This window comes from Oncorhynchus keta, chromosome 14 (genome assembly GCF_023373465.1).
Source record: "Oncorhynchus keta strain PuntledgeMale-10-30-2019 chromosome 14, Oket_V2, whole genome shotgun sequence".
NCBI classification, from domain to species: Eukaryota; Metazoa; Chordata; class Actinopteri; order Salmoniformes; family Salmonidae; genus Oncorhynchus; species Oncorhynchus keta.
In genome coordinates this window covers 11,095,609-11,120,086 of record NC_068434.1, presented here as the reverse complement: position 1 = coordinate 11,120,086, position 24,478 = coordinate 11,095,609, and the positions used below count along the sequence as shown (strand labels likewise).

General features: G+C 53.5%; 1 protein-coding gene across 1 annotated transcript in view; it reads right to left on the bottom strand.

Annotated features, from left to right (window-relative positions):
• Positions 1 to 24,478, bottom strand: part of pdlim5a (PDZ and LIM domain 5a) — a 142,262-nt gene that overhangs the window by 14,768 nt on the left and 103,016 nt on the right. Inside the window, exons 12-13 of the mRNA XM_052461102.1 lie at positions 23,059 to 23,136; positions 19,445 to 19,557 (exon numbers count right to left, since the gene is read on the bottom strand). Coding sequence (XP_052317062.1) covers positions 19,445 to 19,557; positions 23,059 to 23,136 — 191 coding nt within the window. The remainder of the gene's footprint in view (positions 1 to 19,444; positions 19,558 to 23,058; positions 23,137 to 24,478) is intronic.

The following is a 24,478-nucleotide window of genomic DNA, read 5'->3' as shown; positions in this document are numbered from 1 at the left end:
GGCTGGGGATAGAGTTGGTCTGGGGCTGGGGATAGAGTTGGGCTGGGGCTGGGGATAGAGTTGGACTGGGGCTGGGGATAGAGTTGGACTGGGGCTGGGGATAGAGTTGGGCTGGGGCTGGGGATAGAGTTGGGCTGGGGATAGAGTTGGACTGGGGCTGGGGATAGAGTTGGTCTGGGGCTGGGGATAGAGTTGGACTGGGGCTGGGGATAGAGTTGGTCTGGGGCTGGGGATAGAGTTGGACTGGGGCTGGGGATAGAGTTGGACTGGGGCTGGGGATAGAGTTGGACTGGGGCTGGGGATAGAGTTGGACTGGGGCTGGGGATAGAGTTGGACTGGGGCTGGGGATAGAGTTGGACTGGGGCTGGGGATAGAGTTGGACTGGGGCTGGGGATAGAGTTGGACTGGGGCTGGGGATAGAGTTGGGCTGGTGCTGGGGATAGAGTTGGGCTGGGGCTGGGGATAGAGTTGGGCTGGGGCTGGGGATAGAGTTGGTCTGGGGCTGGGGATAGAGTTGGTCTGGGGCTGGGGAAGGAGTTGGTCTGGGGCTGGGGATAGAGCTGGTCTGGGGCTGGGGATAGAGTTGGGCTGGGGCTGGGGATAGAGTTGGTCTGGGGCTGGGGATAGAGTTGGGCTGGGGCTGGGGATGGAGTTGGGCTGGGGCTGGGGATAGAGTTGGGCTGGGGATAGAGTTGGGCTGGGGCTGGGGATAGAGTTGGTCTGGGGCTGGAGATAGAGCTGGTCTGGGGCTGGGGATAGGGTTGGGCTGGGGATAGAGTTGGTCTGGGGCTGGGGATAGGGTTGGGCTGGGGATAGAGTTGGTCTGGGGCTGGGGATAGGGTTGGGCTGGGGATAGAGTTGGTCTGGGGCTGGGGATAGGGTTGGGCTGGGGATAGAGTTGGACTGGGGCTGGGGATAGAGTTGGTCTGGGGCTGGGGATAGAGTTGGACTGGGGCTGGGGATAGAGTTGGACTGGGGCTGGGGATAGAGTTGGACTGGGGCTGGGGATAGAGTTGGACTGGGGCTGGGGATAGAGTTGGACTGGGGCTGGGGATAGAGTTGGACTGGGGCTGGGGATAGGGCTGGGGCTGGGGATAGGGTTGGGCTGGGGATAGAGTTGGTCTGGGGCTGGGGATAGGGTTGGGCTGGGGATAGAGTTGGTCTGGGGCTGGGGATAGGGTTGGGCTGGGGATAGAGTTGGTCTGGGGCTGGGGATAGGGTTGGGCTGGGGATAGAGTTGGACTGGGGCTGGGGATAGAGTTGGTCTGGGGCTGGGGATAGAGTTGGACTGGGGCTGGGGATAGAGTTGGACTGGGGCTGGGGATAGAGTTGGTCTGGGCTGGGGATAGAGTTGGACTGGGGCTGGGGATAGAGTTGGACTGGGGCTGGGGATAGAGTTGGACTGGGGCTGGGGATAGAGTTGGACTGGGGCTGGGGGATAGAGTTGGGCTGGGGCTGGGGATAGAGTTGGTCTGGGGCTGGGATAGGGTTGGTCTGGGGCTGGGGATAGAGTTGGTCTGGGGCTGGGGATAGGGTTGGACTGGGGCTGGGGATAGAGTTGGTCTGGGGCTGGGGATAGGGTTGGGCTGGGATAGAGTTGGTCTGGGGCTGGGGATAGGGTTGGGCTGGGGATACTGGGGCTGGGGATAGGGGCTAGAGGATAGAGCTTGGACTGGGGCTGGGGATAGAGTTGGACTGGGGCTGGGGATAGAGTTGGACTGGGGCTGGGGATAGAGTTGGACTGGGGCTGGGGATAGAGTTGGACTGGGGCTGGGGATAGAGTTGGGGCTAGGATAGAGGGACTGGGCTGGGGATAGAGTTGGTCTGGGGCTGGGGCTGGGGATAGAGTTGGTCTGGGGCTGGGGATAGAGTTGGGCTGGGGATAGAGTTAGTCTGGGGCTGGGATAGGGCTGGGCTGGGGATAGAGTTGGTCTGGGGCTGGGGATAGAGTTGGTCTGGGGCTGGGGATAGAGTTGGACTGGGGCTGGGGATAGAGTTGGACTGGGGCTGGGGATAGAGTTGGTCAGGGCTGGGGATAGAGTTGGTCTGGGGCTGGGGATAGAGCTGGACTGGGGCTGGGGATAGAGTTGGTCTGGGGCTGGGGATAGAGTTGGACTGGGGCTGGGGATAGAGTTGGGCTGGGGCTGGGGATAGAGTTGGGCTGGGGCTGGGGATAGAGTTGGTCTGGGGCTGGGGATAGAGCTGGACTGGGGCTGGGGATAGAGTTGGACTGGGGCTGGGGATAGAGTTGGTCTGGGGCTGGGGATAGAGTTGTTCTGGGGCTGGGGATAGAGTTGGACTGGGGCTGGGGATAGAGTTGGACTGGGGCTGGGGATAGAGTTGGTCTGGGGCTGGGGATAGAGTTGGACTGGGGCTGGGGATAGAGTTGGACTGGGGCTGGGGATAGAGTTGGTCTGGGGCTGGGGATAGAGTTGGACTGGGGCTGGGGATAGAGTTGGTCTGGGGCTGGGGATAGAGTTGGACTGGGGCTGGGGATAGAGTTGGACTGGGGCTGGGGATAGAGTTGGACTGGGGCTGGGGATAGAGTTGGACTGGGGCTGGGGATAGAGTTGGACTGGGGCTGGGGATAGAGTTGGACTGGGGATAGAGTTGGACTGGGGCTGGGGATAGAGTTGGACTGGGGCTGGGGATAGAGTTAGCTGGGGCTGGGGATAGAGTTGGACTGGGGCTGGGGATAGAGTTGGGCTGGGGCTGGGGATAGAGTTGGTCTGGGGCTGGGGATAGAGTTGGTCTGGGGCTGGGGATAGAGTTGGACTGGGGCTGGGGATAGAGTTGGTCTGGGGCTGGGGATAGAGCTGGGGGCTGGGGCTGGGGCTGGGGATAGAGTTGGACTGGGGCTGGGGATAGAGTTGGACTGGGGCTGGGGATAGAGTTGGACTGGGGCTGGGGATAGAGTTGGACTGGGGCTGGGGATAGAGTTGGACTGGGGCTGGGGATAGAGTTGGACTGGGGCTGGGGATAGAGTTGGGCTGGGGCTGGGGAGAGAGTTGGGCTGGGGATAGAGTTGGGCTGGGGCTGGGGATAGAGTTGGTCTGGGGCTGGGGATAGAGTTGGTCTGGGGCTGGGGATAGAGTTGGTCTGGGGCTGGGGATAGAGTTGGTCTGGGGCTGGGGATAGAGTTGGGCTGGGGCTGGGGATAGAGTTGGTCTGGGGCTGGGGATAGAGTTGGGCTGGGGCTGGGGATAGAGTTGGACTGGGGCTGGGGCTGGGGATAGAGTTGGACTGGGGCTGGGGATAGAGTTGGGCTGGGGATAGAGTTGGTCTGGGCTGGGGATAGAGTTGGTCTGGGGCTGGGGATAGAGTTGGTCTGGGGCTGGGGATAGAGTTGGACTGGGGCTGGGGATAGAGTTGGACTGGGGCTGGGGATAGAGTTGGACTGGGGCTGGGGATAGAGTTGGACTGGGGCTGGGGATAGAGTTGGACTGGGGCTGGGGATAGAGTTGGTCTGGGGCTGGGGATAGAGTTGGGCTGGGGCTGGGGATAGAGTTGGACTGGGGCTGGGGATAGAGTTGGACTGGGGCTGGGGATAGAGTTGGACTGGGGCTGGGGATAGAGTTGGACTGGGGCTGGGGATAGAGTTGGACTGGGGCTGGGGATAGAGTTGGACTGGGGCTGGGGATAGAGTTGGACTGGGGCTGGGGATAGAGTTGGGCTGGGGCTGGGGATAGAGTTGGGGGGCTGGGGATAGAGTTGGGCTGGGGCTGGGGATAGAGTTGGTCTGGGGCTGGGGATAGAGTTGGTCTGGGGCTGGGGATAGAGTTGGACTGGGGCTGGGGATAGAGTTGGACTGGGGCTGGGGATAGAGTTGGACTGGGGCTGGGGATAGAGTTGGTCTGGGGCTGGGGATAGAGTTGGTCTGGGGCTGGGGATAGAGTTGGACTGGGGCTGGGGATAGAGCTGGTCTGGGGCTGGGGATAGAGTTGGGCTGGGGCTGGGGATAGAGTTGGACTGGGGCTGGGGATAGAGTTGGACTGGGGCTGGGGATAGAGTTGGACTGGGGCTGGGGATAGAGTTGGACTGGGGCTGGGGATAGAGTTGGACTGGGGCTGGGGATAGAGTTGGACTGGGGCTGGGGATAGAGTTGGACTGGGGCTGGGGATAGAGTTGGGCTGGGGCTGGGGACAGAGTTGGGCTGGGGATAGAGTTGGGCTGGGGCTGGGGATAGAGTTGGTCTGGGGCTGGGATAGAGCTGGTCTGGGGCTGGGGATAGAGCTGGTCTGGGGCTGGGGATAGAGTTGGTCTGGGGCTGGGGATAGAGCTGGGCTGGGGCTGGGGATAGAGTTGGGGGCTGGGGATAGAGTTGGGCTGGGGCTGGGGATAGAGTTGGACTGGGGCTGGGGCTGGGGATAGAGTTGGACTGGGGCTGGGGATAGAGTTGGGCTGGGGCTGGGGATAGAGTTGGGCTGGGGATAGAGTTGGACTGGGGCTGGGGATAGAGTTGGTCTGGGGCTGGGGATAGAGTTGGACTGGGGCTGGGGATAGAGTTGGACTGGGGCTGGGGATAGAGTTGGACTGGGGCTGGGGATAGAGTTGGACTGGGGCTGGGGATAGAGTTGGACTGGGGCTGGGGATAGAGTTGGACTGGGGCTGGGGATAGAGTTGGACTGGGGCTGGGGATAGAGTTGGACTGGGGCTGGGGATAGAGTTGGACTGGGGCTGGGGATAGAGTTGGACTGGGGCTGGGGATAGAGTTGGACTGGGGCTGGGGATAGAGTTGGACTGGGGCTGGGGATAGAGTTGGACTGGGGCTGGGGATAGAGTTGGACTGGGGCTGGGGATAGAGTTGGACTGGGGCTGGGGATAGAGTTGGACTGGGGCTGGGGATAGAGTTGGGCTGGGGCTGGGGATAGAGTTGGGCTGGGGATAGAGTTGGGCTGGGGCTGGGGATAGAGTTGGTCTGGGGCTGGGGATAGAGTTGGTCTGGGGCTGGGGATAGAGTTGGTCTGGGGCTGGGGATAGAGCTGGTCTGGGGCTGGGGATAGAGTTGGGCTGGGGCTGGGGATAGAGTTGGTCTGGGGCTGGGGATAGAGGGCTGGGGAGGGATGGAGTTGGGCTGGGGCTGGGGATAGAGTTGGGCTGGGGGATAGAGTTGGGCTGGGGCTGGGGATAGAGCTGGTCTGGGGCTGGGGATAGAGTTGGTCTGGGGCTGGGGATAGAGTTGGGCTGGGGCTAGAGCTGGTCTGGGGCTGGGGATAGAGTTGGGCTGGGGATAGAGTTGGTCTGGGGCTGGGGATAGGGTTGGGCTGGGGATAGAGCTGGTCTGGGGCTGGGGATAGGGTTGGGCTGGGGATAGAGTTGGACTGGGGCTGGGGATAGAGTTGGTCTGGGGCTGGGGATAGAGTTGGACTGGGGCTGGGGATAGAGTTGGACTGGGGCTGGGGATAGAGTTGGACTGGGGCTGGGGATAGAGTTGGACTGGGGCTGGGGATAGAGTTGGACTGGGGCTGGGGATAGAGTTGGACTGGGGCTGGGGATAGAGTTGGTCTGGGGCTGGGGATAGAGTTGGACTGGGGCTAGGGGATAGAGTTGGACTGGGGCTGGGGATAGAGTTGGTCTGGGGCTGGGGATAGAGTTGGACTGGGGCTGGGGATAGAGTTGGACTGGGGCTGGGGATAGAGTTGGACTGGGGCTGGGGATAGAGTTGGACTGGGGCTGGGGATAGAGTTGGACTGGGGCTGGGGATAGAGTTGGACTGGGGCTGGGGATAGAGTTGGACTGGGGCTGGGGATAGAGTTGGACTGGGGCTGGGGATAGAGTTGGACTGGGGCTGGGGATAGAGTTGGACTGGGGCTGGGGATAGAGTTGGACTGGGGCTGGGGATAGAGTTGGGCTGGGGCTAGAGTTGGGCTGGGGCTGGGGATAGAGTTGGTCTGGGGCTGGGGATAGAGTTGGTCTGGGGCTGGGGATAGAGTTGGTCTGGGGCTGGGGATAGAGTTGGTCTGGGGCTGGGGATAGAGTTGGACTGGGGCTGGGGATAGAGTTGGACTGGGGCTGGGGATAGAGTTGGGCTGGGGCTGGGGATAGAGTTGGACTGGGGCTGGGGATAGAGTTGGTCTGGGGCTGGGGATAGAGTTGGTCTGGGGCTGGGGATAGAGACTGGGGCTGGGGATAGAGTTGGTCTGGGGCTGGGGATAGGTTGGACTGGGGCTGGGGATAGAGTTGGTCTGGGGCTGGGGATAGAGTTGGACTGGGCTGGGGATAGAGTTGGTCTGGGGCTGGGGATAGAGTTGGACTGGGGCTGGGGATAGAGTTGGACTGGGGCTGGGGATAGAGTTGGTCTGGGGCTGGGGATAGAGTTGGACTGGGGCTGGGGATAGAGTTGGACTGGGGCTGGGGATAGAGTTGGACTGGGGCTGGGGATAGAGTTGGGCTGGGGCTGGGGATAGAGTTGGACTGGGGCTGGGGATAGAGTTGGACTGGGGCTGGGGATAGAGTTGGTCTGGGGCTGGGGATAGGGTTGGGCTGGGGATAGAGTTGGTCTGGGGCTGGGGATAGAGTTGGTCTGGGGCTGGGGATAGAGTTGGTCTGGGGCTGGGGATAGAGTTGGGCTGGGGCTGGGGATAGAGTTGGTCTGGGGCTGGGGATAGAGTTGGGGCTGGGGATAGAGTTGGACTGGGGCTGGGGATAGAGTTGGTCTGGGGCTGGGGATAGAGTTGGTCTGGGGCTGGGGATAGAGTTGGACTGGGGCTGGGGATAGAGTTGGTCTGGGGCTGGGGATAGAGTTGGGACTGGGGCTGGGGATAGAGTTGGGCTGGGGCTGGGGATAGAGTTGGACTGGGGCTGGGGATAGAGTTGGTCTGGGGCTGGGGATAGAGTTGGACTGGGGCTGGGGATAGAGTTGGTCTGGGGCTGGGGATAGAGTTGGACTGGGGCTGGGGATAGAGTTGGTCTGGGGCTGGGGATAGAGTTGGGGGGCTGGGGATAGAGTTGGACTGGGGCTGGGGATAGAGTTGGGCTGGGGCTGGGGATAGAGTTGGACTGGGGCTGGGGATAGAGTTGGTCTGGGGCTGGGGATAGAGTTGGACTGGGGCTGGGGATAGAGTTGGGCTGGGGCTGGGGATAGAGTTGGGCTGGGGATAGGGATGGAGCTGGGGCTGGGGATAGAGCTGGTCTGGGGCTGGGGATAGAGTTGGTCTGGGGCTGGGGATAGAGTTGGGCTGGGGCTGGGGATAGAGTTGGTCTGGGGCTGATAGAGCTGGATAGAGTTGGGCTGGGGCTGGGGATAGAGCTGGTCTGGGGCTGGGGATAGAGCTGGGCTGGGGCTGGGGATAGAGTTGGTCTGGGGCTGGGGATAGAGTTGGGCTGGGGATAGAGTTGGACTGGGGCTGGGGATAGAGTTGGGCTGGGGCTGGGGGGGCTAGAGTTGGTCTGGGGCTGGGGATAGAGTTGGTCTGGGGCTGGGGATAGAGTTGGGCTGGGGCTGGGGATAGAGTTGGTCTGGGGCTGGGGATAGAGTTGGTCTGGGGCTGGGGATAGAGTTGGACTGGGGCTGGGGATAGAGTTGGACTGGGGCTGGGGATAGAGTTGGTCTGGGGCTGGGGATAGAGTTGGACTGGGGCTGGGGATAGAGTTGGACTGGGGCTGGGGATAGAGTTGGGCTGGGGCTGGGGATAGAGTTGGACTGGGGCTGGGGATAGAGTTGGTCTGGGGCTGGGGCTGAGTTGGACTGGGGCTGGGGATAGAGTTGGACTGGGGCTGGGGATAGAGTTGGACTGGGGATAGCTGGGGATAGAGTTGGGTTGGGGCTGGGGATAGAGTTGGGCTGGGGCTGGGGATAGAGTTGGGGCTGGGGATAGAGTTGGGGATAGAGTTGGGCTGGGGCTGGGGATAGAGTTGGGCTGGGGCTAGGGGATAGAGTTGGGCTGGGGCTGGGGATAGAGTTGGGCTGGGGCTGGGGATAGAGTTGGGCTGGGGATAGAGTTGGTCTGGGGCTGGGGATAGGCTGGGGCCAGAGGGGCTGGGGCTGGGGATAGAGTTGGGCTGGGGATAGAGAGGTCTGGGGCTGGGGATAGAGTTGGACTGGGGCTGGGGATAGAGTTGGTCTGGGGCTGGGGATAGAGTTGGGCTGGGGCTGGGGATAGAGTTGGACTGGGGCTGGGGATAGAGTTGGGCTGGGGCTGGGGATAGAGTTGGACTGGGGCTGGGGATAGAGTTGGTCTGGGGCTGGGGATAGAGTTGGTCTGGGGCTGGGGATAGAGTTGGGCTGGGGCTGGGGATAGAGTTGGTCTGGGCTGGGGATAGAGTTGGACTGGGGCTGGGGATAGAGTTGGACTGGGGCTGGGGATAGAGTTGGATGGGGCTGGGGATAGAGTTGGGCTGGGGCTGGGGATAGAGTTGGTCTGGGGCTGGGATAGAGGGCTGGGCTGGGGCTGGGGATAGAGTTGGACTGGGGCTGGGGATAGAGTTGGACTGGGGCTGGGGATAGAGTTGGGCTGGGGATGGGGATAGAGTTGGGCTGGGGCTGGGGATAGAGTTGGGCTGGGGCTGGGGATAGAGTTGGGCTGGGGCTGGGGATAGAGTTGGACTGGGGCTGGGGATAGAGTTGGGCTGGGGCTGGGGATAGAGTTGGTCTGGGGCTGGGGATAGAGTTGGGCTGGGGCTGGGGATAGAGTTGGACTGGGGCTGGGGATAGGGGCTGGGGGGGATAGAGTTGGTCTGGGGCTGGGGATAGAGCTGGTCTGGGGCTGGGGATAGAGTTGGTCTGGGGCTGGGGATAGAGTTGGTCTGGGGCTGGGGATAGAGTTGGTCTGGGGCTGGGGATAGAGTTGGACTGGGGCTGGGGATAGAGTTGGGCTGGGGCTGGGGATAGAGTTGGTCTGGGGGCTGGGGATAGAGCTGGACTGGGGCTGGGGATAGAGTTGGGCTGGGGCTGGGGAGCTGGGGATAGGGTTGGGGCTGGGGCTGGGGATAGAGTTGGGCTGGGGCTGGGGATAGAGTTGGGCTGGGCTGGGGATAGAGTTGGACTGGGGCTGGGGATAGAGTTGGTCTGGGGCTGGGGAGCTGGTCTGGGGCTGGGGATAGAGTTGGGCTGGGGCTGGGATAGAGTTGGTCTGGGGTAGGGGCTGGGGATGAGTTGGACTGGGGCTGGGATAGAGCTGGAGGGGCTGGGAGCTGGGGGGTGGGGCTGGGGATAGAGTTGGTCTGGGGCTGGGGATAGAGGTTGGACTGGGGGCTGGGGATGGGGTTGGAGTTGGGGCTGGGGATAGAGTTGGGCTGGGGCTGGGGATAGGGTTGGGGGGGGGCTGGGGATAGAGTTGGTCTGGGCTGGGGATAGAGTTGGTCTGGGGCTGGGGATAGAGTTGGTCTGGGGATAGAGTTGGACTGGAGCTGGGGATAGAGTTGGGCTGGGGCTGGGGCTGGGGATAGAGGGCTGGGGATAGAGGGGGATGGGGGCTGGGGATAGAGTTGGGCTGGGGCTGGGGATAGAGTTGGGCTGGGGCTGGGGATGGAGTTGGGCTGGGGCTGGGGATAGAGTTGGTCTGGGGCTGGGGATAGAGTTGGTCTGGGGCTGGGGATGGAGTTGGGCTGGGGCTGGCTGGGGATAGAGTTGGTCTGGGGCTGGGGATAGAGTTGGTCTGGGGGCTGGGGATAGAGTTGGTCTGGGGCTGGGGATAGAGTTGGGCTGGGGCTGGGGATAGAGTTGGACTGGGGTTGGGGATAGAGTTGGGCTGGGGCTGGGGATAGAGTTGGGCTGGGGCTGGGGATAGAGTTGGTCTGGGGCTGGGGATAGAGTTGGGCTGGGGCTGGGGATAGAGTTGGTCTGGGGCTGGGGATAGAGTTGGACTGGGGCTGGGGATAGAGTTGGACTGGGGCTGGGGATAGAGTTGGGCTGGGGCTGGGGATAGAGTTGGTCTAGGGGGCTGGGGATAGAGTTGGACTGGAGCTTAGGTCTGGGGCTGGGGATAGAGTTGGTCTGGGGCTGGGGATAGAGTTGGTCTGGGGCTGGGGATAGAGTTGGACTGGGGCTGGGGATAGGGTTGGGCTGGGGCTGGGGATAGAGTTGGTCTGGGGCTGGGGATAGAGTTGGACTGGGGCTGGGGATAGGGTTGGGCTGGGGCTGGGGATAGAGTTGGTCTGGGGCTGGGGATAGAGTTGGGCTGGGGCTGGGGATAGAGTTGGTCTGGGGCTGGGGATAGGGGGGCTGGGGCTGGGGATAGAGTTGGTCTGGGGCTGGGGATAGAGTTGGACTGGGCTGGGGATAGAGTTGGACTGGGGCTGGGGATAGAGTTGGTCTGGGGCTGGGGATAGAGTTGGTCTGGGGCTGGGGATAGGTTGGGCTGGGGATAGAGTTGGGCTGGGGCTGGGGATAGAGTTGGTCTGGGGCTGGGGATAGAGTTGGGCTGGGGCTGGGGATAGAGTTGGTCTGGGGCTGGGGATAGATAGAGTTGGACTGGGGCTGGGGATAGAGTTGGGGCTGGGGCTGGGGATAGGGTGGACTGGGGCTGGGGATAGAGTTGGTCTGGGGCTGGGGATAGAGTTGGTCTGGGGCTGGGGATAGAGTTGGTCTGGGGCTGGGGATAGGTTGGACTGGGGCTGGGGATAGAGTTGGTCTGGGGCTGGACTGGGCTGGGGATAGAGTTGGTCTGGGGCTGGGGATAGAGTTGGACTGGGGATAGAGTTGGTCTGGGGCTGGGGATAGAGTTGGTCTGGGGCTGGGGATAGAGTTGGGCTGGGGCTGGGGATAGAGTTGGTCTGGGGCTGGGGATAGAGTTGGACTGGGGCTGGGGATAGAGTTGGACTGGGGCTGGGGATAGAGTTGGGCTGGGGCTGGGGCTGGGGATAGAGTTGGACTGGGGCTGGGGATAGAGTTGGACTGGGGCTGGGGATAGAGTTGGTCTGGGGCTGGGGATAGAGTTGGGCTGGGGCTGGGGATAGAGGGGCTGGGGCTGGGGATAGAGTCCACTTGGACTGGGGCTGGGGATAGAGTTGGGGGCTGGATAGAGTTGGTCTGGGGCTGGGGATAGAGTTGGGCTGGGGCTGGGGATAGAGTTGGTCTGGGGCTGGGGATAGAGTTGGACTGGGGCTGGGGATAGAGTTGGGGGGCTGGGGATAGAGTTGGGGATAGAGTTGGGCTGGGGCTGGGGATAGAGTTGGGGATGGGGCTGGGGATAGAGTTGGGCTGGGGCTGGGGATAGAGTTGGGCTGGGGCTGGGGAGGGATAGAGTTGGTCTGGGGCTGGGGATAGGGTTGGGCTGGGGCTGGGGATAGAGGCTGGGGATGGGTTGGGCTGGGGATAGGATAGAGTTGGTCTGGGGCTGGGGATAGAGTTAGACTGGGGCTGGGGATAGAGTTGGGCTGGGGCTGGGGATAGAGTTGGGCTGGGGCTGGGGATAGAGTTGGACTGGGGCTGGGGATAGGTTGGTCTGGGGCTGGGGATAGAGTTGGTCTGGGGCTGGGGATAGAGTTGGGGGGCTAGGAGTTGGGCTGGGGCTGGGGATAGAGTTGGTCTGGGGCTGGGGATAGAGTTGGACTGGGGCTGGGGATAGGGTTGGGCTGGGGCTGGGGATAGAGTTGGTCGGGGTTGGGGCTGGGGATAGAGTTGGACTGGAGCTGGGGATAGAGTTGGGCTGGGGCTGGGGATAGAGTTGGTCGGGGTTGGGGCTGGGGATAGAGTTGGTCTGGGGCTGGGGATAGAGTTGGTCTGGGATAGAGTTGGTCTGGGGGGCTGGGGATAGAGTTGGACTGGGCTGATAGAGTTGGGCTGGGGCTGGGGATAGAGTTGGTCTGGGGATGAGGGTCTGGGGATAGAGTTGGGCTGGGGATAGAGTTGGGCTGGGGATAGAGGACTGGGCTGGGGATAGAGTTGGACTGGAGCTGGGGATAGAGTTGGGCTGGGGATGAGTTGGGCTGGGGATAGAGTTGGTCGGGGTTGGGGCTGGGGATAGAGTTGGTCGGGGTTGGGGCTGGGGATAGAGTTGGTCTGGGGCTGGGGATAGAGTTGGGCTGGGTTGAGGCTGGGGATAGAGTTGGTCGGGGTTGGGGCTGGGGATAGAGTTGGACTGGAGCTGGGGATAGGGTTGGGCTGGGGCTGGGGATAGAGTTGGTCGGGGTTGGGGCTGGGGATAGAGTTGGACTGGAGCTGGGGATAGGGTTGGCCTGGGGCTGGGGATAGAGTTGGTCGGGGTTGGGGCTGGGGATAGAGTTGGACTGGAGCTGGGGATAGAGTTGGGCTGGGGCTGGGGATAGAGTTGGTCTGGGGATAGAGTTGGTCTGGGGATAGAGTTGGGCTGGGGATAGAGTTGGGCTGGGGATAGAGTTGGGCTGGGGATAGAGTTGGTCTGGGGCTGGCGATAGAGTTGGGCTGGGGATGGAGTTGGACTGGGGCTGGGGATAGGGTTGGGCTGGGGATAGAGTTGGTCTGGGGCTGGGGATAGAGTTGGTCTGGGGCTGGGGATAGAGTTGGTCTGGGGCTGGGGATAGAGTTGGGCTGGGGCTGGGGATAGAGTTGGGCTGGGGCTGGGGATAGAGTTGGTCTGGGGATAGAGTTGGTCTGGGGCTGGGGATAGAGTTGGTCTGGGGCTGGGGATAGAGTTGGTCTGGGGCTGGGGATAGAGTTGGTCTGGGGCTGGGGATAGAGTTGGTCTGGGGATAGAGTTGGTCTGGGGCTGGGGATAGAGTTGGTCTGGGGCTGGGGATAGAGTTGGTCTGGGGATAGAGTTGGTCTGGGGCTGGGGATAGAGTTGGTCTGGGGATAGAGTTGGTCTGGGGCTGGGGATAGAGTTGGTCTGGGGATAGAGTTGGTCTGGGGCTGGGGATAGAATTGGTCTGGGGCTGGGGATAGAGTTGGTCTGGGGATAGAGTTGGTCTGGGGCTGGGGATAGAGTTGGTCTGGGACTGGGGATAGAGTTGGTCTGGGACTGGGGATAGAGTTGGTCTGGGGCTGGGGATAGAGTTGGTCTGGGACTGGGGATAGAGTTGGTCGGGGTTGGGACTGGGGATAGAGTTGGTCGGGGTTGGGGCTGGGGATAGAGTTGGGCTGGGGCTGGGGATAGAGTTGGTCGGGGTTGGGGCTGGGGATAGAGTTGGGCTGGGACTGGGGATAGAGTTGGACTGGGGCTGTTTTATGGAGTGGAGCGTATACATCTTCAACGGAGGAGAAAAGGCAAAGCGGCCAGCAAGCCTGGCTTTAATGGGATTAATGGAAAAATATGTCACGCTTAGCCCATGGAAAATAACACTCTTTTCTCACTAACAGACCGCAACAGAATTCACTTCAGCCTCAGTAAATCACCATTACACACTATAAGACTTCAAACCAAACATTTCTGTAAAAGATAAAACCATATGAGTCAATCAAAATATCTAACACACCAGATTTAATTCAATTTATGTCCTAATCGTGAGTTTATTTTTAAACTATTTTCAGTTTAATGTGCATGCCATTAATTCCACTACGAGAGGAGCTTCATGCACCTTGCTCTGATTAACTTCATCATTCAAAGAAAACAAATATATACTTTCGTACATACAGGCATCCACTGTTGGAAGTGGATGCTTTACTTTATGTATATTAAAGATACAAAAATATATGTACAGCACCAGTCAAAAGATTGGACACACCTACTCATTCCAGGGTTTATATTTATTTTTTCTATTTTGTACAATGTAGAATAATAGTGAAGACATCAAAACTATGAAATAACACATATGGAATAATGTAGTAACCAAAAAAGTGTTTAAAAGATTTGAGATTCTTCAAAGTAGCCACCCTTTGCCTTGATGACAGCTTTGCACATTCTTGGCATTCTCTCAACCAGCTTCACCTTGAAGGAGTTCCCACATATACTGAGCACTTGTTGGCTGCTTTTCCTTCACTCTGCGGTCCAACTCATCCCAAACCATCTCAATTGGGTTGAGGTCGGGTGATTGTGGAGGCCAGGTTATCTGATGCAGAACTCCATCACTCTCCTTCTTGGTCAAATATCCCTTACACAACCTGGAGGTGTGTTGGGTCATTGTCCTGTTGAAAAACAAATGATAGTCCCACTAAGCGCAAACCAGATGGGATGGTGTATCGCTGCAGAATTCTGTGTTAGCCATGCTGGTTAAGTGTGCCTTGAATTCTAAATAAATCACAGACAGTGTCACCACCAGTGTCTCCGTCTTCAACATGGCGCCGACAGAGATCTCGCTTCGCATTCTTAAGAAACTAAGCAGTATTTTGTTTTTTTTATGTACTATTTCTTACACTGTTACCCCAGGAAATCTTAAGTTTTAAACACATACAGCCGGGAAGAACTATTGGATATAAGAGCAACGTCAACTTACCAACATTACGACCAGGAATACGACTTTTCTGAAGCGGTGTCAGGATTTGGCCAGGGTTGTTCCGGTTTTTGGTCACTAGATGCCCACATTGTGCTTTTTGACCTTTTGTTTTCCCTTGATCCCCATTATTATTTGCACCTGTGCCTCGTTTCCCCTGATTGTATTTAAACCCTTAGTTTTCCTCAGTTCTTTGCTCTGTGTTTGTATGTTAGCACCCAGCCCTAGTATTCTGTGAACTCTTGTTGATCCCGGTGGACTCTCTTGTGGAATTCTGTTTTTTTGTTCTTGTTTATTTATTTTTGAGTATCTTTTGAGGCTTTTTATGCTATACCTACCACCTTGTGGATTTACCTTTTTGTCTTGTGGAATTCCTTTTGAGGTTGTGGAGTTACATGTTTTCCTGAAGGACTTCACTTTTTACTTCATTAAAATACACCGTCTCAAGTACTGCTGTGTCTGCCTCATCTTCTGGGTTCTGCCGACTATTCGTGGCTCAGTTGGTTAAGTGACTGTTTCTCACTCCGGAGACCCGGGTTCATAACCGGGTCCTGACAAGCGGATCCTCTGTTTGGACCACCACCCAGGACAATGGATTGGATCCCAGTAGGCGAACCAAAACAACAGCGCTGCAGAAGGGGCAGACTGGTCAGGTCCCGTAGACGGGCACATCACTTACCACTCCCGAGTGTACTACTTGCCAATGTCCAGTCTCTTGACAACAAGGTAGACAAAATTTGAGTAAGGGTTGCCTTCCAGAGAGACATCAGAGATTGTAACATTCTCTGTTTCACGGAAACATGGCTCTCTCTGGATACGTTATCAGAGTCAGTACAGCCACCCGGTTTCTTCACGCATCGCGCCGACAGTAACAAACATCTCTCTGGTAAGAAGAAGGGCGGAGGTGCATGCATTATGATTAACGAGTCGTGGTGTGATCATAACAACCATACAGGAACTCACCTGACCTAGAATTCCTTACAATCAAATGCCGACCGCATTACCTACCAAGAGACCACTCTATATTCACAGCCGTGTATATCCCCCCCAAGCAGACACCTCGACGGCCCTGAAAAGACTTCATTGGACTCTATGAAAACTCGAAACCACATATCCTGAGGCTGCATTTATTGTAGCTGGGGATTTTAACAAAGCTAATCTGAAAACAAGGCTCCCTAAATTTTATCAGCATATTGAATGCTCAACCCGGGCTGGCAGCATTCTGGATCATTGCTACTCTGCCTTCCATGAAGCATACAAAGCCCTCGCTCGCACTCCTTTCGGCAAATCTGACCACGACTCCATTTTGTTGCTCCGACCCTATAGACAGAAACTAAACCAGGAAATGCCCGTGCTCAGGTCTGTTCAACACTGGTCCGACCAATCTGATTCCACGCTTCAAGATTGCTTCGATCACGTGAACTGGGATATGTTCAAGATAGCCTCAGACAACAACATTGATGTATACGCTGATTCGGTGAATAAGTTTATTAGCAAGTGCATCGGTGATGTTGTACCCACGGTAACTATTAAAGCCTTCCCCAACCAGAAACCGTGGATTGATGGCAACATTCGTGCAAAACTGAAAGCACGAACCACTGCTTTTAATCATGACAAGGCGACTGGAAACATGACCGAATACAAACAGTGTAGCTATTCCTTCCGCAAGGCAATCAAACAAGCTAAGCGTCAGTATAGAGACAAAGTAGAGTCGCAATTCAATGGCTCAGACACGAGACGTATGTGGCAGGGTCTACAGTCAATCACGGATTACAAAAAGAAAACCAGCCCCGTCGTGGACACCGATGTCTTGCTCCCAGACAAACTAAATAACTTCTTTGCTCGCTTTGAGGACAATACAGTGCCACTGACACGGCCCGCTACCAAAACCTGCGGGTTCTCCTTCACCGCAGCCAACACGGGTAAAACATTTAAACATGTTAATCCTCGCAAGCCTGCCGGCCCAGTCGGCATCCCTAAATGCTAATAGTATTAGTTAAGTCCTCAGAGCATGCGAGAGACTGAGAGACTAGTCAAGGATCATATCACCTCCACCCTACCTGACACCCTAGACCCACTCCAATTTGCTTACCGCCCCAATAGGTCCACAGACACAATTGCAATCACACTGCACTCTGCCCTAACCCATCTGGACAAGAGGAATACCTATGTAAGAATGCTGTTCATCGATTAAAGCACAGCATTTAACACCGTAGTACCCTCCAAAATCGTCATTAATGAGTAGGTGTGTCCAAACTTTTGACTGGTACTGTATGTCGCAGTAGATGTGTAAAAACAATAATTCCATACATTTCTCAAGAAATCTATAGATCCAAAGCAGGGGAGGCTGCTGAGGAGAGGATGGCTCATAATAATGGCTGGAATGGAGCAAATGGAATGGAATCAAACACATTGAAACCACGGAAACCACATATTTGATGTTGTTAATACCTTTCCACTTATTCCGCTCCAGCCATTACCACGTGCCCGTCCTTCCCAATTGAGGTGCCACCAACCTCCTGTGAGTCACAGTTCTTACACATTTACCATAACAAATACACTGAGTATACAAAAAAATAGGAACACCTTCCTAATATTGATTTGCACCCCCTTTCGCCCTCAGAATAGCCTCAATTCGCCGGGGCATGGACTCTATAAGGTGTCGAAAGCATCCCACAGTAAATTGGCAGGATGTCCTTTGGGTGGAGGACCATTCTTGATACACACGGGAAACTGTTGAGCGTGAAAAACCCAGCAGCGTTGCAGTTCTTGACTCACTCAAACCAGTGCGCCTGGCACCTACTACCATACCCCATTCAAAGGCACTTAAATATTTTGTCTTGCCCATTCACCATTTGAATGGCACACATATATAATCCATGTTTCAATTGTTTCAAGGTTGAAAAATCATTCTTTCACCTGTCTCCTCCCCCTTCATCTGCACTGATTGAAGTGGCTTTTCAACTGGTCAGTCTATGTGATGGACAGAGCAGGTGTTCTTAATGTTTTGTACACTCAGTGTATGTGTATTCCACACTATGTTGAGTAAAATATCAGAGTATAATGTTTGTATGGAGGTCAACCCCAATACGTGTTCATGTCATCTTAACCAATCAACAGCATTGCATTTTAAAACGACTTTGACTACCACCACTGATTTCCTGTATGCTAGCTACGCTATCACCTTATACTAACAGAAGTTAGCATTTAGCAGTCACTACTTCTAAACATGAAAAGGGACAACCTCTAAATGTTATGCAGCGAAAACAGCCAAATATATCCATATCTGACCTTAGTAACCACAATGTGGGTCTGTTACAATACACCAATCGTGACTGATTTGACAAATATACACTTTGTTAGATCAGATTCGTTGAATGTGCGCCCTTCTTCTGTTCCACATCGTCTGGATTCCATTGACCTCTTCACCCTATCTGCAGGTACAGCAGAATTATACCATGTCTTTTTGATGTGACATAGAGTACCGTAGCTCCCGAGTGGCTCAGCGTCTAAGGCATTGCGTCTCAGTGCTAGAGGTGTCACTACGGACCCTGGTTTGCTTCCAGGCTGTGGGAGTCACATAGGGCAGCCCAGAGTCGTCTGGGTTTGGCCACAGTAGGCCGTCATTATAAATAAGAATTTGTTCTTAACAGACTTGCCTAGTTAAATAAAGTTTTTTTTTAAAGCTACAGTGCTTTCAGGTGGCATGTGAGAAATTACTCTAAACAGTATACCTCCATAGTAACTTACACTACATAACCAAAAGTATGTACACACCTGCTCGTCGAACATCTCATTCCAAAATCATGGACATTAATATGGAGTTGGTCTCCCCTTTGCTGCTATAACAGCCTCCACTCTTCTGGGAAGGCTTTCCACTAAAATTGCTGCGAGGACTTGCTTCCATTCAGCCACAAGAGCATTAGCGAGGTCGAGTACTGATGTTGGGCGATTAGGCCTGGCTCACAGTCGGTGTTCCAATTCATCCCAAAGGATGGAGTTGAGGTCAGGGCTCTGTGCATGCCAATCAAGTTCTTCCAACACCGATCTCGACAAACCATTTCTGTATGGACCTCACTTTGGACATGGGGGCATTGACATGCTGAAGCAGGAAAGGGCCTTCCCCAAACTGTTTCCACAAAGTTGGAAGCACAGAATCATCTAGAATGTCATTGTACGCTGTAGTGTTAAGATTTCCCTTCACTGGAACTAAGGGGCCTAGCCTGAACCATGAAAAACAGCCCCTGACCATTATTTGTCCTCCAAACCAAACTTTACAGTTGGTACTATGCATTGGGGCAGGTAGCGTTCTTCTGGCATTCACCAAACACAGATGATGAAGAGTGATCCATTACTCCAGAGAACGCGTTTCCACTGCTTCAGAGTTCAATAGCGACAAGCTTTACACCACTCCACGTAACGCTTGGCATTACGCATGGTGATCTTAGGCTTGTGTGCGGCTGCTCGGCCATGGAAACCCATTTCATGAAACTGTGGACGAACCGTTCTTGAGCTGACGTTCCTTCCAGAGCCAGTTTGGAACGCGGTAGTGGGTGTTGCAACCAAGGACAGACGATTCTGCTCTAGCGGGGCAGAAATGTGATGAACTAACTTGTTGGAAAGGTGGAATCCTATGATGGTGCCATGTTGAAAGTCACTGAGCTCTTCAGTAAGGCCATTCTACTGCCAATGTTTGTCTATGGAGATTGCATGGCTGTGTGCTTGATTTTATAAACCTCTCAGCAATGGGTGTTACTGAAATAGCAGAATCCACTCATTTAAAAGTGTGTCCACATATAGTACACACCCACTCACTCAGTTTACACACACACATCCACTCACTCAGTTTACACACACACACACACACACACACACACACACACACACACACACACACACACACACACACACACACACACACACACACACACACACACACACACACACACACACACACACACACACACACACACACACTCACTCAGTTTACACACACACACCTACTTACACAGTTTACACACCACACACACCCACTCACACAGATTACACACACACCCACTCACTCAGTTTACACTCACACACCTACTTACACAGTTTACACACCACACACACCCACTCACTCAGTTTACACACACACACTCCCACTCACACAGTTTACCCTGAGTGGTGGTAAAGGTGATGGAGTTGCTGGGGCTGCCAGCAGGTCCTTTGGTCATGGTCTTGACTGCAGACAACATCTGAGAACTGGTGTCTGGCTCCTCCACCTCCTCACTGCAAGGAAACATGAAAGAGAGGGTTAGTCATACCAGTCTGTCTGACACCTAGCTCCAAGTCCTCCTGACTTCAGAGTCTGGAAAGGCTCCATGTTGTTGTAGGTAAGATGAAGAAGGGCTGTGCTTTTTACTGATTCTTCTACTGCTTCTCCTCTGTCTATTTCTCTCTCAAACACCCACAGGCACACAAAGCCCCCGAGCGTCGCCCTCTTCCAATACAACTGTTGGATTTTCAAATACAAACAACGAAAGGTATCAAGCCCCCGGGGAGAAGAAAGAAAGGTTGGAGAGAATCAACCGAGGCTCAGGCCTTCTCCCCTGGGGCGGCAGGGTAGCCTAGTGGTTAGAGAGTTGGACTAGTAACCGGAAGGTTGCAAGTTCAAACCCCTGAGCTGACAAGGTACAAATCTGTCGTTCTGCCCCTGAACAGGCAGTTAACCCACTGTTCCCAGGCCGTCATTGAAAATAAGAATTTGTTCTTAACTGACTTGCCTAGTTAAATAAAGGTAAAAAAAATAAAAAACTTCTGTGTGAATACTGCAAGAACAACAGACTTGTATCCAGACCAGTGTGTCACAGCTGTCCTTCGCCGTGTACTACAGTCATACCAGCTCACACACATCACGTTTCCACTATGTACAGCTCCCGGATCAGTTTCCCTCTCCGACAATCCTTACATTAAGCATTAGTGGGGGAAATGTTAAACTGACCCAAGATCAGCGTCTAGGGGTAACTTCACCGTACTAGTAGCACCAACATCATGGTGTTTTTCAGCGTTAATTGGTCACCAGAAAAAAACGTTTTTAGTGCCCATAACTGTAGTATACTACATTTTGTTCACTCGGAATTAGACGAGTTTCCCACTTCATGTCAAGACACATCCAAGAACACCAGAGTGCTGACAGAGGGCAGACACATCTCCTACCTCCTAATGTCTTGTGCAGGCCTCTACTCTGCCTGATGACCATTTAAATGAGTCGTCTATGACGGGTCGCTGTGTGTGAGGAACTCAGATACTTGGGTGGGCCCAGAAAAAGACCCATTGAATACTACAGCCATGATGTACAGTAGTGCCATGCCAACTGCTGAAGTTGCTGAAGCTGGATCTCTAGTCTGTCTCCACCATGTCTGCTTATGGCTCCCCGAGGAGCTGAGTGTTATGGCAACAGCGGCCGCCTTGGTTACGGAGATGAGGAGGTCGGTTGTCCACGGTGACCCAGCACTTGTGTATGGAGCTGGCATCACACCAAAGGAGCTGCTACTGTATGTTACCAGCTGCCCTGGCTCTGTATTAACACACTTCATTGAAACGCTGAAGCCAGCTCCACCATGGAATGATCCCTGCACAGCTGAACTGTAATGTGTAGTGTGAAGTTTCCCCTAGACGCTGATCTTGGGTCAGTTCAGCATTTCACCCACTAATGGTTAAGATTAAGGTTGGGGGAGGGGAAGATCAACATCAAATCAAATTTTATTTGTCACATGTGCTGAATACAACAGGTGTTGTAGACCTTACAGTGACATGCTGAATACAACAGGTGTAGTAGACCTTATAGTGAAATGCTGAATACAACAGGTGTAGTAGACCTTATAGTGAAATGCTGAATACAACAGGTGTAGTAGACCTTACAGTGAAATGCTGAATACAACAGGTGTAGTAGACCTTACAGTGAAATGCTGAATACAACAGGTGTAGTAGACCTCACAGTGAAATGCTGAATACAACAGGTGTAGTAGACCTCACAGTGAAATGCTGAATACAACAGGTGTAGTAGACCTTACAGTGAAATGCTGAATACAACAGGTGTAGTAGACCTTATAGTGAAATGCTGAATACAACAGGTGTAGTAGACCTCACAGTGAAATGCTGAATACAACAGGTGTAGTAGACCTCACAGTGAAATGCTGAATACAACAGGTGTAGTAGACCTCACAGTGAAATGCTGAATACAACAGGTGTAGTAGACCTCACAGTGAAATGCTGAATACAACAGGTGTAGTAGACCTTACAGTGAAATGCTGAATACAACAGGTGTAGTAGACCTTACAGTGAAATGCTGAATACAACAGGTGTAGTAGACCTTACAGTGAAATGCTGAATACAACAGGTGTAGTAGACCTCACAGTGAAATGCTGAATACAACAGGTGTAGTAGACCTTACAGTGAAATGCTGAATACAACAGGTGTAGTAGACCTTACAGTGAAATGCTGAATACAACAGGTGTAGTAGACCTTACAGTGAAATGCTGAATACAACAGGTGTAGTAGACCTTACAGTGAAATGCTGAATACAACAGGTGTAGTAGACCTTACAGTGAAATGCTGAATACAACAGGTGTAGTAGACCTTACAGTGAAATGCTGAATACAACAGGTGTAGTAGACCTTACAGTGAAATGCTGAATACAACAGGTGTAGTAGACCTTACAGTGAAATGCTGAATACAACAGGTGTAGTAGACCTTACAGTGAAATGCTGAATACAACAGGTGTAGTAGACCTTACAGTGAAATGTTGAATACAACAGGTGTAGTAGACCTTACAGTGAAATGCTGAATACAACAGGTGTAGTAGACCTTACAGTGAAATGCTTACTTACAAGCCCTTAAGAAACAATGAAGTTTTAAGAAAAAATAAGTGTTAAGTAAATGTTTTTTAATTACAGTAGCAAATAATTAAATAGCAGCAGTAAAATAACAGTAGCGAGGCTATATACAGGGGGTACCGGTACAGAGTCAATGTGCGGGGGCACTAGTTAGTTGAGGTAATTGAGGTAATATGTACATGTAGGTAAGGGTAAAGTGACAATGCATAGATAATAAACAGAGCGTAGCAGAAGCGTAAAGGTGGGCGGGGGGCAATGCAAACAGTCTGGGTAGCCATTTGATTAGCTGATCGGGAGTCTTACGGCTTGGGGGCAGAAGCTAAGAACTCTTTTGGACCTGGACTTGGCGCTCCGGTACCGCTTGCCGTGCGGTAGCAGAGAGAACAGTTTATGACTAGGGTGGCTGGAGTATTTGACCATTTTTAGGGCCTTCCTCTGACACCACCTGCTATAGAGGTCCTGGATGGCAGGAAGCTTGGCCCAGTGATGTACTGGGCTGTTCGCATCACCCTCTGTAGTGCCTTGCGGTCGGAGGCCGAGCAGTTGCCATACCAGGCAGTGATGCAACCAGTCAGGATGCTCTCGATGGTGCAGCTGTAGAAATTGTTTAGGTATCTGAGAACCCATGAAAAATATAGTCCACAATCATCTCAGATTCTATATCTGTACCTAAGGGGAAAACTTCACCCCGGAAGTACTGTAGTGCTTGGACCTTTTTGCATCCTCGGCCTGAACCACACAATGTCTCCCTCATTGTTCAAATGATGTCTGATGTGCACTTCTATGTAGATAGACTAAGGAGAGGATTCACAGAGAAAATACTGTAATGCATGCATACTAGCGCGTACACACACTAACTTTGTTATATTCATACAAAATTAAATTCCATGTTTACCTAAAGATATAGACAGCATTGACAGGAGAGGAGAGGTTGGGGTCACCCAGATCAGTGACTGATTGGTGCCAGGAGACTCTTGGACAGAGAAAGAAGGGAGGATGAGGAATGAAAGAGAGGAATTAAAAGGAAGATGAGGGGTGAAACAGGGATGACAGAATAGGATGCACACCACAGTGGCTTAAATGATGGTTATTCACCATGGTTATCTAGTAGGTTAAATGATGGTTATTCACCATGGTTACCACAGTGGGTTAAATTATGGTTATTCACCATGGTTACCTAGTAGGTTAAATGATGGTTATTCACCATGGTTACCACAGTGGGTTAAATTATGGTTATTCACCATGGTTACCTAGTAGGTTAAATGATGGTTATTCACCATGGTTATCTAGTAGGTTAAATTATGGTTATTCACCATGGTTACCTAGTAGGTTAAATGATGGTTATTCACCATGGTTATCTAGTAGGTTAAATGATGGTTATTCACCATGGTTACCACAGTGGGTTAAATTATGGTTATTCACCATGGTTACCTAGTAGGTTAAATGATGGTTATTCACCATGGTTACCACAGTGGGTTAAATTATGGTTATTCACCATGGTTACCTAGTAGGTTAAATGATGGTTATTCACCATGGTTATCTAGTAGGTTAAATTATGGTTATTCACCATGGTTACCACAGTGGGTTAAATTATGGTTATTCACCATGGTTACCTAGTAGGTTAAATGATGGTTATTCACCATGGTTATCTAGTAGGTTAAATGATGGTTATTCACCATGGCTACCTACAGTGGGTTAAATGATGGTTATTCATCATGGTTATCTAGTGGGTTAAATTATGGTTATTCACCATGGTTACCTACAGTGGGTTAAATGATGGTTATTCATCATGGTTATCTAGTAGGTTAAATTATGGTTATTCACCATGGTTACCTACAGTGGGTTAAATGATGGTTATTCACCATGGTTACCTACAGTGGGTTAAATGATGGTTATTCACCATGGTTACCTACAGTGGGTTAAAGGATGGTTATTCACCATGGTTACCGAGTGGGTTAAATTATGGTTATTCATTATGGCTTGTGCCAAGTTTGTTACATGAGAAATATTATCTGAGCAACACATTTCAAGTATCAATCAAGTATCATATTCAAGTAGTTACCAACAAGAGGTGACCAATGTATCTCATAAACACATGCCAACTACACAGGACTGTCATTCTAATAACAAAGCTGTCAGATGTCCAACTGCATCTCCTGATACCCCCTGCATGCATACACACACACACACACACACACACACACACACTCACTCACTCACTCACTCACTCACTCACTCACTCACTCACTCACTCACTCACTCACTCACTCACTCACTCACTCACACACTCACACACACACACACACACACACACA